Raw genomic sequence first — 17917 nt, 5'->3', positions numbered from 1 at the left:
GGAGAGTCTAGTTTATGGATTAATGCTGTGATACACGCTTCTTGTGGACTAAAAACGACGTTTTACCAAGGAAGCAGCTTGAATCAAAAGTGAAACATGCACTTAAAACTTCAGAAAAAAGGGCCAGAACGTTGCACGTGTGATATATGGAGTGTTTTAGCGCCAGAGTTTGATATAGCACCGATAATACCGCCTTAAATGTACTAGAACTATTAGGTTTTTGCACGGCGTGGGCTACTAAATTTTTGGGAAACGGGAACCGTATTGACAGGTTTGGTCGCGGGTGGTTGGATGGGGACGCCCGGCCGATGCTACCGCTTTAGTGGTGCAATTACTGGAGTGTACAATACGCTATAAATATCACTCTATACTCTCCTGGAGCATTTGAATGGTACTATTGAGGTCCTTTGAGATCTTCTTCTTGCGCTGCTTGGACGAAAGACGTCTGGAAAGCGATTTGGGTTCGACCTCTTGCGATTCATTGGCATCTGCGAACTCATCGACTTCGCTATTGGTGCTGGTATCTGCTTGGGAATGAGCAGAATTACTGGATTTAGTGTCACTTGTGCTCTGTGCCTCCACGTCAAGCACGCGATCAGCAACAGAAGTTGATGAAGTTTGCGTTGGAGCCGTAGAACTTTCCGTCGATGTTCTCACTGGAGATTGAGCTGTAGCTTCTCCTGTTTCAGTGATATCTTCGATATTTTTGGTGGTCGTAGCGTCTTCTGTGGCCTCTGTTTCAACTGCTTCTTCTCCAGTTTCCACTGTATTTTGAGGAACATGTCCCTTTTCTCTCTCTGGTTCTGCTTTCTCACCCTCATACTTGCGTCCCAAGTATCCAAAGACATCATGAGGAATCTCATCAATTACCGATTCTGTGATCACCCCTTCATGGTCCCAGAGTCCTATTTTGCTCCAAAAAATACGGCTTCGAATCTGGGTGAGAATAATGTACAATTTGATGAGTTTGGCCTCTTCTTCAGGCTCCAATACCACCTCTTTTCGCTCTTTCAGGTGATCGGAAGCATCAGCATCGACGCTTTGACGTTTAAACTGAAAGTTTAGTGGTGCCGTGTACTCCTCGAACAGATGGTTTTGCTTCAACTTGAAGATGTTGCTGTGAATACTCCGAAGCTTGGCGAAAAACTCACAGATGTTTCGGAGCTTTATAAGACAGAAGGTGCATAGAGGGTAGCTAGCCACAGGTTCATTCTCGGTCAAAGACGTGCTGCTTAAGTCTGGAGCAAGAAGCTTGAAAGAGTAGAGCCGTGCATGTTCAAGAATGTCATCACGGCTCTCACCGCAAAAAGTGCAAGGTTCTCTGGTAGCCACAGGGGCATCTTTTGGCGTTTTACCTCTGTATGTAATCTTGTAGGTTTCATTCACGCTCTTGATGGGCTCAATGACAGCTTTTCCCTCAACAATCAAGGACCAAAAGTTCTTGCCCTTTTGCCAACGGTTGATGAATGTAGAATTGGCAATAGGTGGAATATGCGAAATGCTGTTCTCTAGTTCTTCCGTCCAGATTTTCTTGAAGTATTTCAACGTTCTGAGGTTCGTCAAGTCGAACGTGAACGTTGGTTTGATCACAGCATAGATAAAACTTTTAAAGTCATACTGGTACTGGTCAAGGTCAAACCGTACCGCCTCGATTTTGGGAGCAAAGATTGGTGCCGCAAGTAACTGTTGTCTGTGGCTTTCATCTTCATCCCTTCCCTCCTCAGAAGCAAACCCAATCTGCTCGATTGCAGGTGTCCCGGTCTGAGACTTGTTCTTCTGTTCTTCTTCGATCCGCACAAAAAGCTGTTTAAGGTCCTGAAGTTGCGCCTGGAGATCCTCTATAATTACATCTTTCTCATGGAGCTCCTCTTGCAACTTGCCGTTTTTGATCTTGTAGTTATCGGTAAGCCTAGAAGCGTCACTTACCATCTTGTTTGCTTCGTCAAACAACGACGCCGTCAAGTCTTCGACCTCGGCCAGAAGACGGCTGTTTTCGGCCTCAGCTTCTTCCTTGATCTTCTTGTTCTTATCGTAGTCCACTTGCATGGCTCCGAGTTTCGTTTTCAACTCGTTATACTGGGTTTCTATGCCATCGAGTGCCGCCTGTCGTTCCTTCAACCGCACATTTTCTCGTCTTACTACGAGTAATTTCTCCTCGAGCTCCAGCTGTTTAGCTACGGCAGTGACCAACTTGGTCAGAAGCTGGGCCACCTCCTCGGTAAGCCGATCGTCCAAACTTCGGGAATCGTCACTCATTGTTGATTGTAGGACTGGTTTCAAGATCGCGAATGCGACCGAACGAGGAAGTACGATGCACAGCTGAAACGCAAATTGAAAAAAAAAGACCGTAAGAGACGTAACTACGTAAGCGGTGTTTAAACGCTGATGAGTATTATTAACACCAATCTCCCTTTCAACTGCTCTTATCCATACTAATCATCATGGCTCAGTCAGCTTTATCACGTGATCTGCCCTGCCATAAAAATTTCAACGTTTCAGTCCATTAACCATGTCGCTCAAATTGCCCCAGGCCCCCAATGCTGGCCTTTTTAAGCAGGGGTACCAGTCGCACAACAGTGCTGACGGTGCCATCATCCGGAATATAGAGGCTGTCAGAGAGATACTGTCAATTCTTCTCACATCCATGGGACCTTCGGGTCGTAACAAGATCATTGTGAACAAGCACGGTCGTATATTTGTTACTAATGACGCTGCCACCATGGTGAACGAGTTGGAAATCGTGCACCCGGCTGTGAAATTGTTGATCACCGCGTCCAAACAGCAGGAATTTGAGATGGGTGACAACACCAATGTAGTGATCATCTTGGCAGGCGAGTTGTTAAACATTGCTGAAAAGTTGATTCACACTGGATTGAGTGTGACTGAGATCATCCAGGGGTATAACATGGCCAACAAGTATGTGATGGAAACCATCGAAAAGTTGGTGGTGGATAGTGTGGAGTCGATTACCGAAACAGAGCAATTGAAAAAGGTGATCAAGCCAGTGATTGCCGCCAAGCAATACGGTAACGAAGATGCTATTTCGAATTTGGTGATTGACGCTGTCAAGCTCATCATGAACCCTAAGCGTCCTCAAGCGTTCAACGTGGATAACGTGAGAGTGGTCAAGATTATGGGTGCTTCGCTTTCGAGTTCCCAAGTTATCAAAGGTATGGTTTTCCCCCGTGAACCTGAGGGTCACGTCAAGAACATCACCACCAAATCCAAGGTGGTTGTGTTCAATTGTCCCATCGATATCTCCACTACTGAAACTAAGGGCACGGTATTACTCCATAATGCCCAGGAAATGTTGGACTTTTCCAAAGGTGAAGAGCAACAATTGGACCAAATGTGTAAGGAAATCAGCGATTCCGGTGTCAAGGTTGTTGTTGCCGGTGCAAACGTAGGCGAATTGGCGCTTCACTACTTCAACAGATACGGTATTCTTGTGTTGAGAGTACCCTCCAAATTCGACTTGAGAAGAGTTTCTCAGGTTTGCGGTGCCACACCCTTGCCAAGATTGGGTGCCCCTATGCCCGACGAGATGGGGGAGGTTGATGTCATCGAGACAAGAGAAATTGGTGGTGACAGAGTTACGGTGTTCAGACAGAACGAATCTGTGTCAAGAACATCGACTATAGTGGTGAGAGGTGCTACTCAGAATAGTCTCGATGACATAGAGAGGGCTATAGATGATGGTGTGAATGCCATCAAGGGCTTGATAAAGGATAACAGATTACTTCCTGGTGCTGGTGCCGTGGAAATCGAGTTGGTCAAGCTCGTCACCCAGTATGGAGAAAAGACTCCAGGGCTTATGCAATTGGCCATTAAGAACTACGCAAAGGCTTTTGAAGTCATTCCCAGAGTTCTTGCGGAAACATCTGGATTGGATCCTTCAGAAACCTTGAGTACAATGTATGCTCAGCACTCTACCGAAGGAGGACTCGTGAAGGGTGTCGACATCGATATGTCTACTGATGATAATGTTATCGATGTCAAGAAAGCCCAGATTTTTGACTTGTTGTCAACCAAGAGATTTGCATACGACTTGGCTACTGAAGCCGCTACCACCATCTTGTCCATCGACCAAATCATCATGGCCAAGCGTGCTGGTGGTCCCCAAGTTCCTCAGCAACGTAGACCTGGAAATTGGGACCAAGAAGACTAGAGAAGTAGGAGTAATAAACATATATTATAAGGTAAAATAAGTTACTGATAAAATTGAAATTCTTACACTTGTATGCTTTGTTATATGCTATGTGCAACTTTTATAAAGTTTTCAATTTTGGTAAAGTCCTTGTGTCCCTCACCATCTTCAACACCTCCGCTCACATCGTATCCAATGACGTTTTTCAAGTGGCTCGTATCTTTCAAATTGTCACTATTCAACCCGCCTGCGAGAAGAAATATACCCTTCAGAATACCACCAACTGCATCCCAGTCAATCGTAATTCCTTCACCGCCTGCCTCGGAGTCTAAAAGAGGTATACTCAAGCCACCGCCCACATACTTTCCATCTTTTAGTAAAGACTCGAACATCGGTTCCAAATTCGGAACATCGCTGGGCACAACGTAGCGGCCTATTATCACAAATTTTTCATTTTTGGAGTTGTATTTAACAAATTCAGGCTTGTCTTCGCTTCCATGGAGCTGTATAATGTCCAAATCGAGTTCGTTTGCAGTTTTGAATACCTCTTCTATGCTTTGATTGCGAAATACACCAACACTAAAAGGGCCGTTTTCTTGAATAAGTACCTTGAATTTGGAAAGTAACTCGTCTATGCTGCTGAATGTATCGTTCTCTATATGTTTGATCAACTGTGAAGCAGTTTGGATCTGTCTTTTGGTATCCTTTCTACGATTTTTGACCAATTCAGTAACCTGCAAAGCTACATTTTTGTCTATGGTTCGCTTCCTATTAGGTACCATGATCATACCAAGGAGATCAGCATTGCTATCAATAGCCTTTTCGGCTGCCGCTGTCGTTTTTATTCCACATATTTTGGCAAGCTTCATGACACATAAACTTGTCTCGAAACTTCAACTAAAAATGTATATTGTATGCAGTATGGTATAGACGGATATCGAGTCAATGTTACTCATTATGGTCCGCTTTTCGGAAAAATTTTCCAATATTTTTGAAGTTTTCATTGAACTTACTAACGTGGTTCTCTCCGTTTAAGGCTAGTTCTCGCAAGTTCTTTTCCAAGTTGTTAATTTTGATGTTATTCAACGTTGGTGGAGTCAATAATTTGGGTGATTTTAATACAGGTTCTGGAGAAGGACTGCTACTAAGCAATCCAGTATTGATGCTAATTGGGTCTTGGGTGATACCTGCCATGATAGGAGACTCCTCAATTAGCGAATTTTCAAGACCAAGTTGGAGGTTGAAGTTATCAATATAGCGATTTTGATCCGTTTGAGAAATGTTCTTCAAGTTTAAAAACTTCACAAAGTTTGTACGGGACTTGTCGCCAATAAACTGGAAGTAATTCTGGACAAGATTTTCGACTGGGAGCGTAGGGGTAAGAAGAAGCTTGAGTAGCGTTTCGAGTTTTTGAAACTGATTGGTGATATGCCGCTCATATGCTTTAGGAGGCTTTTCTTCGCCATTTGCTTTTGTTTCATCGTAGTTGGGGTTTGCGTAAAGCGGGAGAGTGAGCGCCGCCTTTTTCAACACAGTCAAATCAATAAGAATTTGCTCGATGTTGACAATACTCAAAGGCTTTATCAAGCGAAGGTTATTCATGAATGAGGTGACAACCATTTCCACAACCTTATCACAGATGTTACGGCCGTAGCCCTCCCTCATTATCAATGGAAGAATAATCTGGCAATTGCCAACCAAGGAACTTTTGAAATCGATCATGTAGTTGGAAACATCTGTAGTAGTTTCCATCCTGTTCCAGTTATTATTGGTGAATTGTCTCCATGCAAATTGTAGGTCATTCGATACTTTAAGTAGCATCGCATTCACAGCCCTGCTAATCAAGCTGATATACTCCTCATGGACAAGCTCGAAATTTATTTCTTTCTTGAATGCTGGATCAATAATATTAGATATCCTGCCTTGTAAGTCATTCATGTTGTTCAAAATATAGTCACTTGTGTTTAACACCATTGTTAAGTATTTTATCGGCTCTATCCCGTTCAAGTCGTCATTTTGACTTGGTATGATCGGAGAAAGAATACGCAGGTTGTATTCACGCAAGTATTTGGCAAAGACTTTAGTCACATCACGAAGTATGGGGCCAGTGCTTAGCTTGACAATTTGTGTCAATACCTTTTGAAACGCTCTGAAAAGCTCAATGGAGGAATTGGAGATATTTGGGACGCTGTTAACTTTGAGAGAAGTCAAGAATTCAGTCGGATCGTTGGATTCAAGAAACTCGGTGGGGATTTTAGGAGCAGCCATAAACTCTAACATTCTTGAGTTTAACATCTTGTCTTGCTCGCGAACCCATATAAGAAGATGAGGCTCAAAGGACTTCAGGATCATTCTATCGAAATCCTTTGTTTTGAACTTTTCACTCAAGTACTTTTCAAAGTTGAGAGTTTTGGTCAATGCATCAAGAAGATTGGCTGAGCTCATGGACAGGTTGAGTTGGGCAGACAAGTCATCTCTAGTGATTTTGCAAAAGAGTTTGCAGAGCTCGAGGTCCACGTTCCAAGATTCTGGAAACAACTTCAAGTAGCTATTCTGAGTAGCAGAGAGCACGTTTTGAAAGTACATGTAGCGACGGTCAATGTTTTCCAATGAACCTGCTTCGTCCATATTATTGAAAATTGCGGTGATTTCCTTGAGTTGGAAATTGTAAAACCAAGCAAGTAACTTGTCCTTGTATTTCAAGTCAACTACCTCCAAAATTTCACACCCGTATATCAATTGATCATTCAATGACTTATGGTTCAACGATTCTTCGAAATCTATGAAGATATCGTCTACCAACTTGTTTTGAGTATTATTGATCATCTGACTCAACTGGTTGATTTCAGGGATAGATTTGTACAGTTTGAAGAATGTAGACAATTCCTTCACCACCCCGAAAAACAGAAGGATTTTCTTGTAGTCATGAGTGGATATCACAGCATTTAGATTGGTATTGGCGTCGAGGAGCATTTGGAGCCGTTTTCAAAACCGTCATCAGCAAAACCAAATTCTTTTTTGTATCATCCAAGGACTGGATGGAGTCTGTAATTGACGCAATGGATCGTTGTGCTTCGTTGGATTTTGCCTTGGTCTGCTCTACCGACCGCAAAAACTCATCAATGTCGTCGGCCACCAGGACCGACAGGTTGTAATTGGAAATATCTCGAGAAATATCAGCGTCCAACTGACACTTGTAAGCATGTATATGCTCCAACATCTCCGGAATCTGGTTCAAGGATTCTTGGGACAGGAAAATCTGTCGCAGGTGATCCCTTGGATCATACTCAAGCGACTCCATACCTCTTGGCTGAGCCGCGTTCACTCAAAATACATATCTGGTTTGGATGCAGTCCAAAAGCTATGTGGTCTTTTTCCTGCAGACAGGTGGGTGGTTTACCCCAGATTTGAAAGGAAGAGTGTGAAAAGTTAATTCAGCAAGGGCACTGTATAGGCGGGGGCAAGTGGGGGTAAAAATTATTTAGCTTAAATTAAATTCCGAGGTTCCTTTCCGCATTTGCTTAATCCAGGAACCAGCCTCTTTACTAAATCATGCCACACAGCTTAATTGGCTACTGACACCCTTCCTTTTTGAGCCAGGTTTATGCATTGTGGACACCGTCTCAGCCTAAAGGGCAAAAAATCTGCCACCGTAACAACTACCGACAGCCGCACGCTGACATCAGCTACAACCCTATAAGGGCGATTGATTATGTCAGGAGCGGTTGTGGTCACGTAAGCGTGCCATTTAAATTCGACTAGACTTAGGTAACATGCCAATTGAGGGGAACATCAATTGCCTAAAACAGCAATACTGCACTGCTGGTGTTTTGTGTCACTGATTGTTTAAGAAAGTGACAACACTGAATAAAATATAAGGAACTTAAGTAGTACTTTTTGGCTTTTTCAAGTGGCTCCGTTGTTGTTTTTCTGCCTGTGACAATTGCAAATTTCTCATATCTTCCCACTTCGGTACCTTGATCGTTTATCAGACTTGTCTTAGCTCTCTTAATTGAAGATGGCTCGATTCAAATTTGGGAAGAACAAAAAAAGGTCCGACGAAACGCTGTCTTTCAGTGAAGAGGCTCTGGAAGAGAGCCACAATGTTGGAGGTCTTCAATATCCACCAGAAGATGTACACAAATCTCCCGAATCAACCCCATTACCTCGTCAAACGGGAATTATGGCGTCACAGAGACCAGCTCAAAACGCCACCAATGCCTCTGTGCCAGCACCAAGAATCACTGTGAATGTACAGACACCGTGGAACAGAGTAAAACTTTACAATTCTCCTTTTCCACGGTATAGACATGCCGCCTCGTCCATGTGCAGCGACAAGAATGAAATTTTCTTGATGGGAGGTTTGAAAGATGGATCTGTTTTTGGTGATACCTGGAAAATCACACCTCATCAGCTTGGGGATGGTAGCTTGGAGTATACATCTCAATTGGTGGAGGTTGTTAACTTGAACAATCCTCCTGCTAGAGTGGGTCACTCTGGAGTGTTGTGCGGTAATGCCTTTATAATATACGGAGGAGACACTGTCGATACCGATTTCAACGGGTTCCCCGATAACAACTTCTACTTGTTCAACGTCAACAACAATAAGTATACCATTCCTAGTCATGTGTTGAACAAACCCAATGGAAGATATGGCCACAGCGTGGGAGTGGTGGCTCTCAATAACAACTCGTCAAGGTTCTATTTATTCGGTGGCCAGTTGGAAAACGACGTTTTCAACGATGTATACTACTTCGAGCTCAATACTTTTAAAAGCCCCAAGGCGAGATGGGAATTGGTCGAGCCACTTAATAACTTCAAACCTCCTCCTTTGACGAACCATTCCATGTCGGTGTACAAGAACAAGTTGTTCGTGTTTGGAGGTGTGTATAACAACGAAAAGGTGTCGAATGACTTGTGGAGTTTCGACGCTGTGGTCAACAAGTGGACTCAATTACCCACCTCTGGTAGTGTTCCTGCCCCAGTGAACGAACACTCCAGTTGTATTGTCGACGACAAGTTGTACATTTACGGAGGAAATGACTTTAGTGGTGTTATTTATGATACCCTTTACGTATTGAACCTTCACACCTTAGTATGGTCCAAGTTGATGGACACGGGTATGTTGCATGGCCCTGGTCCTCGTTGTGGACATACCATGACGTACATGCCTAGGTTTAACAAGTTGGTGATTATGGGGGGTGACAAAAATGATTTTATTAACAATGATCCAGACAACTTCGATACCTATGAGGTTTCTGATGGTGAAGAAGTGGGCACTATGGTTTACGAGTTTGATCTCACCGTTTGTGAGCCATTCTTTACCTCAGAAGAAGTTCAGGTGCGTACAACTAAAAAGATCGCAGCATCAGCGTTGGCTGCTCCTGCTCCCAAAAGAACTGAGCTGCCTCAAGTTGCAGACGATGCAGCTGCTGGTTTCCTGCGTCACGCACGCAGCTTTTCAGCTGGTCCAGAGGATTTCAGAACTCCAACGGGCTCGCCTGATCGCTTGAAGAGAGACCTCAATTCGGGCGTTGCGTCTTCTGCTGCTTCTGGCTATATGACTCTGGAAAACCAAGACAAATTTGTTGAAGTGGACGTTCCCTCGGCTTCGATGTCAGAGAAGGAAGATACAATCGATGAAGAAATCACTCCCAGAAGCGGTAACTTTTTGCACGAGACCAGTTACACACACTCGGAATCGCCAAAGAGAAATTTCCACAACGGTCACGGTGTTGCTGTTGACCCCATCGAGGCAGATATTTCTCGTGAGGAAAACACAACTCCGGACCTTCTGCGCGATGTATCACAGAGCCACAGCACCAGAGATGACTCGAAAGTCAAGGCACTTGTGGCTGATTTGACAAACGAATTGAATCTGCTCCGCTCTTCAACTAAGCAGCAGATGCTGGTGGCCACTGATAGAATCAATGCCCTTGAGAGAGAGAACCGCGAGTTGAAGCAAAATAATGGTCAGGACCAAATCCGGGACCTTCAAGCACAAGTCCAGGAGAAAGACGAGATTCTACTTGAAATGAAACGTCAAATGGATCCATCAGCATTTGCTGTTGACGAAAGCGAGGGCAGTACTCCTGGCCCAGATAATATTGGAATCACTGAAAAGAACAGGCTCAAGTTGGAACGTTTGGAACTCAACAACAAACTTTTATACTTGCAACAGCAGAACAATCTGTTGTCTAAAAAGCTCGAGGAGTTTGAGCCTTTTATGAACAACCAGATTGGCCAGTTGTCAGATTTCCAAAAGATCATCGGGGCCCAGGAAGAAAAGATTGCCAAGCTCACGTCTCAGTTGAAGGAACAAGAACCATTGCAGAAAGAGATAAATGAATGGAAATCTCGTTATGAGAGCTTGAGGCTCGAGCACGAGAATTACAAAACTATACATGCGGATGATGAAATCTCTGACGACGAGGGCGAAATTATTGCTGAGAACGGAGGTGACCCTTCAAACAGATCGATCATGAGCAATGCCACTGGTAGAAGGAGCAAGAAGGACATTGCCTCACACTTGGAGAATCTTGTTAACTTGTGGTCGTTCAAGAATGCTACAGGCTCTCATAGTAGAAACATTTCTGTTGAAGGAGCTGAAACCAATCCTGAATCAAACGCAATGGTGGAACAATTGCAGAAGCAACTTGATGAACTGATGAGAATCAGTAAGCAGCAAGAGGAGGGTGCTTCGCTAGAAATTCAAGAGTTGAGGGCAGAATTAGAAGCCAAATTGCAAAACTTGAAGACATTTGAGACGAACTACCGCGACGCTTTACAATCTGTTAACAATACCAGCAGAGCACTCAACTTGACCCAAGAAGAGCTTGATAAGCAAAAGGTGCTTATTGATAAACTTATGAAGGAGAACAGTGAGTTGAAGATTTACAAGAAGGCATCGTCTTCCAAGAGATTAAGCTCAAAATCGCCAATTCTTGAAGAAGGATCTACTCCTGAATTTAGTAGCCATGAACCAGAAGCGGCAGATGACGAAGGACATATTTCCAGTGCCCATTTCAACATGAAGATTAAGGACTTGGAAGCTGATTTGTTCATATTGAAGCAAGAGAGAGACCAATTGAAGGAGAATGTGACTTCATTGCAAAAGAAACTCTATCTCGCCCAGTCATCTTGATGAGGATATATGATTAATTTGTAACATTAGCAGCAATCTGCGCATCTACGGGTTTTAATAAAATTGATTTTCATATTTTTTTTTAGTTTAATGTTGTTCTTCATGATCACCCTGTTGTAAAAGAGTATCTTTTGTGGCATTATCATATCTTGGAGCACTTTCCATGGTGTTCGAAGGTAAATGGTACAAGCTGTCGTCATCGTCATGGTATGGGCGAGTGTGGCCCTCAAGTGTATCCGCGGTAGTACTAAAGTTGTTGTCATCATTTGAGATCGTTACATCGTAAGGTGAATGTCCCCCGTTATGATCTGGTTCAGATTCAAAAAGTGCATCATGATTTAACGGACTAATGGTCTCTTTATCATCTTCGTCAATATCATCGAGAATTGGTTCAGAAGGTAACAAACTCTCCTCGTGAATCCTCATACGTTCCTTTTCAGAATGTCCATTGGTATTGGGTAAAGGTAAGAGATCGTTAGTGTGAGATGGGCCAACAATATCCAAGTAGTTGGGCGCTGAGAATGATGGCTGTCCATCAGTGTAAGGAGGAGTCTCCATAATTTCAGGACTAGCGTCTTCACGGTTAACTGGTATATTGGGTAACAAAGACTGTGATGGCGATTGTCGGTCAGATGGGCTGTAACCATTACCAGAAACATTGGAACCAATGAGTGATGACCGGCGAGACGCCGATAATTGATCTGTAGACCCCTCAGGCACACTTGTAGGATCGTTCAGTCTGTGGGTACCAATTACTATTTCCGTCGTTAGCTGTAGAAACTTCTTCATTCGCTTATACTTGTCAGTATTTAGGAAGCCAGAGCGTTCCTTGGGACTCACTGTATTTGCTGAAGGGAGGGAAAAGTTAAACTTGAAGTTCGATTGCTTGGCCTCAGATTCCATGAATGTATGGCTTGGTGTCTCATTTATTTGCACGGTTTGTTTCGGGTGATCGTTATCATCGAGCGAGATCGACTTTCCTGAAAGATTGATAAGAACTTCTAGAAAGTACTGGAAACTCACTAAAGGACAGCCAGTGATGGTCGGGAATGCATCTGCTGGCACTCTGATGCTTGTACTGATTTCTGACAGAAATGTCGTTGGATCAACGTATAATGGAACGATTTGTTGCTGAAGATCTTTTCTGAAAGAATCAAAAAGGCCATCAGGACCATTTTCAATCCTACAAACTCTCACGAACGTAATGATTATACCGTTCACATCTTGCACCTTTTTAAGATGATTAATGTGCATTTTGATGGGGATAAGTTCACCACGCAAGAACCCTCGCTGGGAAACCTCAAGCGACAATCGGATCGATTCTGGGTCTGAAGTATCTCCCGGAGACGTTGTTGAGTTTTGTGCTTGAGCCAGTGGTGCGTTGTTGGATGGCAGGTCTGTATTGGTATGAAGTGAAGCCTGGTTATCAGAGTTGTTCGAAGAGACAGTGCCAACCGTGTTGAAGGTGTTGATGGTGGAAGTTGACGACTGTGTCCGTGCGAGCATTTTCGTTCTTCGAGGATCCTTGATCTTTAGTCGTTTTGGTTGTGGCGGAGGTAACTTGGACACATCCAAAGGGTTTACGATGTTGATGATTTTTTCCGACGTAAAACTTGAGTTTTGTAACGAACGGAAACTCTTATGCCTGGTAAAGTTTGATGCTGGTGAACTGCCATTTTCTGAAGGTGATGAAGATGATAGGCTGGCTGGGCTACTGGCCACATTGGAAGAGTTGGCATCACCTACATTTGCACGCAAAAGGTACACTATTCGGCCCTTGCCAAAATCAATGCTGGTGAATATTCTCTTGTTTGGGAGCTTGACAATGAAAGGAAACCGATGTTCTCCCTTGTACAAACCATTGGAGTATTCTTGGCCCGTACGTACAGTATCGTCGGAGCCATAAATGCGTATTGTATGATTGAATAATGACCGTTTTACCAGGCGTAATTTCGAGTGGGACGAAGGATTAATCTTGACGTAGCCAACAAGCGACAAAGTTATGATGATATTAGCAAGGTTCTTCTTAGAAATAAATATTATCTGACCCGAGAGTTCGTCACCGGGAGTCCACGATTTATGAGGATTATCCAACAAAATGTAAAAATCGTCGACAGAATTAAAGTCTAGTCGGTGTCCTGGTTCCGAGGCATCGCTACCTGAGTTACCAAGTAGACTCTGCCGCAGAGAAATGAACTTTGTAACCGCTCGTTTCATCAGGTTAATGTGCCATGTGACTTAGCTTTGTTGTAGAATAGCAACGGGTATGGGTAGCAAACACAAAATCGAAGATGCGAAATGGACTTTGACCGGTGTACTAAGATGGATTGTTGGTTGAAATGAACGGTAATATCTTATCAGCCTGAGGACACCAAATTTGACAGTTCCCAACGGGTCTGTCTGCAGGACGTCAAGGCGGCGTTACTGTGGGGGGCTTAGATGGACAAAAAGCCATTACGCATGTACCAGGTATAAATTGAACGTGAGAGGAGTCTAGAAGAGTTTTGGTAGAATTTTCCGAGTTTTTCCCGTTATAATTACAAATTTTGATAATTTTCCGTTCGAAGACACCAATTGGTTGCCCCATATCTGACCCCACCAAACCTGGGTTCGTGCGCGAATTAGGAAGTCCGTTCGTAATATGAGTAGAAACCGCCGGTTTTCCGGCGCCGCGAAACATGTCACGACGGCTTCTCTCGCGCGCACATGCAGGCCGGCCACTCAATACGGCTGCGAAAAATGGGGTTTAAACTGGGATTGAATAATTCTACATTTGTGCAAACAATCATTGTATTTATTCTGTTATATCCATGCAATTCCCGTAATATACAGTTAATCAAAGGTCTTTTTGGTACCTTTGAACTCGGTGTTACGTCTAGGAGTGGGAGTTGATGATCTCTCGCGGCCTCCGAATCCACCGGAGAACCCACCTCTTGGGGTTCCGGCTCCGCCTCCTCTTGGGGTTCCAGGTCTGGAAGAATTATCCCTGGGGGTGGAGAAGTCCAAACGGCACGCACGGCCCTCAATATATTGTCCATTCATGGCCTCGTAAGCAGCCTTGGCCTCGTCAACCGATCCGAATTGAACGTAACCAAAACCCTTTGGTTGTTGAGTATCGGGATGGGTGGGGATACGACATGAGATCACAGTTCCGTACTCACCGAAGACTTGGAACAAGTTGTCTCTTTGAGCGTTGAAAGACAAATTACCCACGAACAAAGTGTCGGAAGGAGCCGATGGAACATCACCAAATTGCTTGGCTCTCTCAACACGAGGGTTAGCAGCATGGGGCTTTACCGGGTGGACATATCCAAGTTGACTGGTCTACCGTCAATTTCCTTGCCTTGGTATTCATTCAATGCCTTTTCGGCGGCTGACTTGGAGTCAAAGTCAACGTAATCCGTAACCACGAGACTTACCAGTGGCTCTCTCCATGATCACACGAGCACTAATAACTCCACCAATAGGTTCGAATTCTCTTCTCAACCACTCGTCGTCGATGTTCCACGACAATCTGCCCACGAACAAAGTTGCTGGCTCTTCGTTTTTCAGCTTCTTAGCAACTGGCTCTTCGGCAGCCTCCTCTTCGGCAGCAGGCTCGGCTTTACGCTTCTTCTCAGCGGGCTTCTTGGTCTCTTCCTTCGCAGACTCAGAGTCGGAATCAGAATCAGAGTCGGAGTCAGAGTCGGAGCTGGATGAGCTGGAAGAGCTGGAAGAGCTAGAATCAGAATCGGAATCAGAACTAGAGTCAGAAGAATCAGAACTTTCAGCCTTCTTTTCCTCCTTCTTTTCAGCCTTGGTTTCCTTCTTTGGCAGTTTCTTGACCTCCTTCTCCTCTTCGGACTCGGAGTCTGAAGAGTCAGAGTCGGAACCAGACTCAGAACTCGAGCTCGAGTCGGAATCGGAGTCCTTCGATGAAGTATCGCTCTTCTTATCAGACTTCACCTCCTTCTTTTCTTCTTCAGACTCGGAGTCGGAAGATTCTTCAGCATCAGATTCGGAGTCAGAGCTGGAGTCGGAACTCGAAGACTCAGAACTGGATTCCGATGAGGAGCTGGAGCTGGAGTCGGAAGAAGATTCAGACTCAGAGGAGGACTCTGGAGCCTTAGCCTTCACAGACTTTGATTGCTTCTTTACAGGCTTGGCTGCTTTGGTTGATGACTTAGCCATTGTCGTAATATTTGAGTATGGGTTATGGAAGCCTAAATAGTTTTCCTGCTATGGTGAAAAATTTAGGAAGCGATGATGGTGTATGGGTGGGATGGGCGATGAGCTCAGACGAGATGAGGGGTTAGGAGAGGGATGAATGAAATTGAAGGTTAAATGGGTTTAACATGGCAAATTCATGATTGTGGCTTGGTTTTGAGTTGTTTTGAGTTGTTTTGAGGATATCAAGCAATTTTCAATATTTGCAATTTTTTCTGAAATTTCAAGCACCCTTGGGGTTACTACACGAGGAGAACATAAGTAAAATTGCAAAATTACAAAAATCGACAATATTGACAAATATTGACAAAAAGTTGATGATCAACAATTACTACACCACAGATCTACTTGCTCTTTCATTCTGCCATATTACTCGAATAAACCCCGGTTCCGCGATCACAGTCTTCGCTCCGCAAAAGGTGGGGTCGCCGGTACCGCTGAAAAATTTTGCCGGTGCGGCGGAGAAATCATTCTATAATAGTACAGAAAATAGTCATCAAACCACTTCTTCGTAACCAGTAAAAGTTATTGCAAGGTTAATTTGAGCGTTTCCTTTCCGAAAAGCACTCAAAAGTAATGTTTAAGCTGTCCTTACGTCTTTTACAAAAGGCTGCGGCTACCAAGCCGTACGCCAATATGTTGAAAGACCCGTCTAAAAAGTACAAGGCTTTCAAAGGAGTAGCACTTCCTGACAGAACATGGCCCAACAAGTCCATCACCAAGGCCCCCAGATGGCTCTCGACCGATCTTCGAGACGGTAATCAGGCATTGCCAGATCCCATGTCCATCGCTGAAAAAAAAGAATACTTTCACAAATTGCTTGAGATTGGGTTCAAAGAGATCGAAGTGTCGTTTCCGTCGGCATCCCAAACCGATTTCGACTTTACCAGGTACGCAGTGGAAAATGCACCCGAAGATGTGTCGATTCAAGTCTTGACCCAGTCTAGAGAACCGTTGATCAGAAGAACCGTAGAGTCGGTTAAAGGAGCCAAGAAGGCCACGATTCATTTCTACTTGGCCACCAGTGACGTTTTCCGCGACGTGGTGTTCAACATGTCCAAAGAAGAGGCCATTGCCAAGTCCATCGAAACCACAAAATTAATCAGATCTTTGACAAAAGACGACCCATCTATGCAAGAGACCGAATGGACTTTGGAGTTCTCTCCTGAATGTTTCTCTGACACGCCCACTGAGTTTGCCGTGGAAATTTGTGAGGCCGTGAAGAAGGTATGGGAACCCACTGTGGAACTTCCTCTCATCTTCAACTTGCCTGCTACCGTCGAAGTTGCATCTCCAAACATTTACGCCGACCAAATCGAGTACTTTTGCAGAAACATCTCTGAACGTGAAAAGGTGTGTGTTTCCGTCCATCCTCACAATGATAGAGGATGTGGGGTAGCAGCTGCTGAGCTCGGTGTGATGGCTGGAGCCGACAGAGTTGAAGGATGTATGTTTGGAAATGGAGAAAGAACTGGAAACGTCGACTTGATCACTGTGGCTTTGAACTTGTATACCCAGGGAGTTTCTCCAAACTTGGACTTTTCTGATTTGCAGTCAATTATCGACATTTCTGAAAGGTGCAACAAAATTGCAGTTCATCCTCGTGCACCTTATGCTGGGTCGTTAGTCGTGTGTGCTTTCTCTGGATCGCATCAAGATGCCATCAAGAAGGGTTTCCTCAAATACGAGCAGAGACTTGCTGAGGGTAACACCAAGTGGGCAATTCCATACTTGCCATTGGATCCTAAGGACATTGGTAGAACATACGAAGCAGTCATCAGAGTCAACTCTCAATCTGGGAAAGGAGGAGCAGCCTGGATCATCTTGAGATCTTTGGGATTGGATTTGCCCAGACAATTGCAAGTTACGTTTTCCAACATTGTGCAAAAAGAAGCTGACCTTTTGGGTCGCGAGTTGAAGGCTCAGGAAATTGCTGAACTCTTCAAATCTGAATACTTGACCAAGGATACTTCTGCCATTCGGTTGGTTGACTTTGAGATTTCCAAGAACAAGAATAAGGCTGCTACTGCCGACGTCAATCGTGAAATTAACACCGTGTTGGAAGTCAACGGCAAGGAGGTGGAGATTCGTGGTGAAGGTAATGGACCGATTTCAGCGTTCCTTGATGCCGTTTCCAAGAAATTTGGCATTTTGATGGAAGTGGTCAACTATTCTGAGCACAGTTTGGGCTCTGGAAGTCAAGCTAAAGCTGCAACTTATTTGAACTTGAAGTTCAGAGATAACCAAGGAGATGAGGTTAGCAAATGGGGATGTGGAATCAACTCTGATGTGTCGGAGGCGTCGATTCAGGCTATTGTGACTGTTCTCAATTCAGCAGTCAAAGTATAGGAAATAGTAGGTCAACGAATAAAATAATTACGGTATGGAGGAACTGAATTCATAAGATAGAAAGTTTTGCT

At 44.1% G+C, this 17917-nt stretch overlaps 9 protein-coding genes across 9 annotated transcripts; 4 read left to right on the top strand and 5 right to left on the bottom strand. All coding sequences in view use genetic code 12, as the record gives it.

The window, feature by feature from the left end:
- Nucleotides 1-360: 360 nt before the first annotated feature.
- Nucleotides 361-2256, bottom strand: SEC2 (guanine nucleotide exchange factor; the record flags this gene model as incomplete). Its single annotated transcript, XM_001484197.1, has 1 exon — nucleotides 361-2256. The coding sequence occupies one exon, from the start codon at nucleotides 2254-2256 to the stop codon at nucleotides 361-363; it is 1896 nt and encodes a 631-aa protein (XP_001484247.2).
- Nucleotides 2257-2509: 253 nt separating this feature from the next.
- CCT8 (chaperonin-containing T-complex subunit) lies at nucleotides 2510-4168 on the top strand (the record flags this gene model as incomplete). The annotated part of the gene is made up of 1 exon (XM_001484196.1): nucleotides 2510-4168. The coding sequence occupies one exon, from the start codon at nucleotides 2510-2512 to the stop codon at nucleotides 4166-4168; it is 1659 nt and encodes a 552-aa protein (XP_001484246.2).
- An 80-nt stretch (nucleotides 4169-4248) lies between these two features.
- TRP1 (phosphoribosylanthranilate isomerase) lies at nucleotides 4249-5016 on the bottom strand (the record flags this gene model as incomplete). The annotated part of the gene is made up of 1 exon (XM_001484195.1): nucleotides 4249-5016. One exon carries the CDS (start codon nucleotides 5014-5016, stop codon nucleotides 4249-4251), a length of 768 nt encoding a protein of 255 aa, XP_001484245.2.
- A 79-nt stretch (nucleotides 5017-5095) lies between these two features.
- Nucleotides 5096-7120, bottom strand: VPS53 (Vps53p; the record flags this gene model as incomplete). The annotated part of the gene is made up of 1 exon (XM_001484194.1): nucleotides 5096-7120. One exon carries the CDS (start codon nucleotides 7118-7120, stop codon nucleotides 5096-5098), a length of 2025 nt encoding a protein of 674 aa, XP_001484244.2.
- A 1045-nt stretch (nucleotides 7121-8165) lies between these two features.
- Nucleotides 8166-11291, top strand: KEL1 (Kel1p; the record flags this gene model as incomplete). The annotated part of the gene is made up of 1 exon (XM_001484193.1): nucleotides 8166-11291. The coding sequence occupies one exon, from the start codon at nucleotides 8166-8168 to the stop codon at nucleotides 11289-11291; it is 3126 nt and encodes a 1041-aa protein (XP_001484243.2).
- An 87-nt stretch (nucleotides 11292-11378) lies between these two features.
- On the bottom strand, nucleotides 11379-13508 carry RIM8 (Rim8p; the record flags this gene model as incomplete). The annotated part of the gene is made up of 1 exon (XM_001484192.1): nucleotides 11379-13508. The coding sequence occupies one exon, from the start codon at nucleotides 13506-13508 to the stop codon at nucleotides 11379-11381; it is 2130 nt and encodes a 709-aa protein (XP_001484242.2).
- A 1173-nt stretch (nucleotides 13509-14681) lies between these two features.
- On the bottom strand, nucleotides 14682-15461 carry PGUG_03622 (uncharacterized protein; the record flags this gene model as incomplete). The annotated part of the gene is made up of 1 exon (XM_001484190.1): nucleotides 14682-15461. One exon carries the CDS (start codon nucleotides 15459-15461, stop codon nucleotides 14682-14684), a length of 780 nt encoding a protein of 259 aa, XP_001484240.2.
- Nucleotides 14725-15501, top strand: PGUG_03621 (uncharacterized protein; the record flags this gene model as incomplete). The annotated part of the gene is made up of 1 exon (XM_001484191.1): nucleotides 14725-15501. One exon carries the CDS (start codon nucleotides 14725-14727, stop codon nucleotides 15499-15501), a length of 777 nt encoding a protein of 258 aa, XP_001484241.2.
- Nucleotides 15502-16073: 572 nt separating this feature from the next.
- On the top strand, nucleotides 16074-17846 carry LEU4 (2-isopropylmalate synthase; the record flags this gene model as incomplete). Its single annotated transcript, XM_001484189.1, has 1 exon — nucleotides 16074-17846. The coding sequence occupies one exon, from the start codon at nucleotides 16074-16076 to the stop codon at nucleotides 17844-17846; it is 1773 nt and encodes a 590-aa protein (XP_001484239.2).
- Between the last annotated feature and the right edge of the window lie 71 nt (nucleotides 17847-17917).

This window comes from Meyerozyma guilliermondii, genomic scaffold (assembly GCF_000149425.1).
Source record: "Meyerozyma guilliermondii ATCC 6260 scaffold_4 genomic scaffold, whole genome shotgun sequence".
Lineage (NCBI taxonomy): Eukaryota > Fungi > Ascomycota > Pichiomycetes > Serinales > Debaryomycetaceae > Meyerozyma > Meyerozyma guilliermondii.
This window is presented reverse-complemented; position numbering and strand designations above follow the sequence as displayed.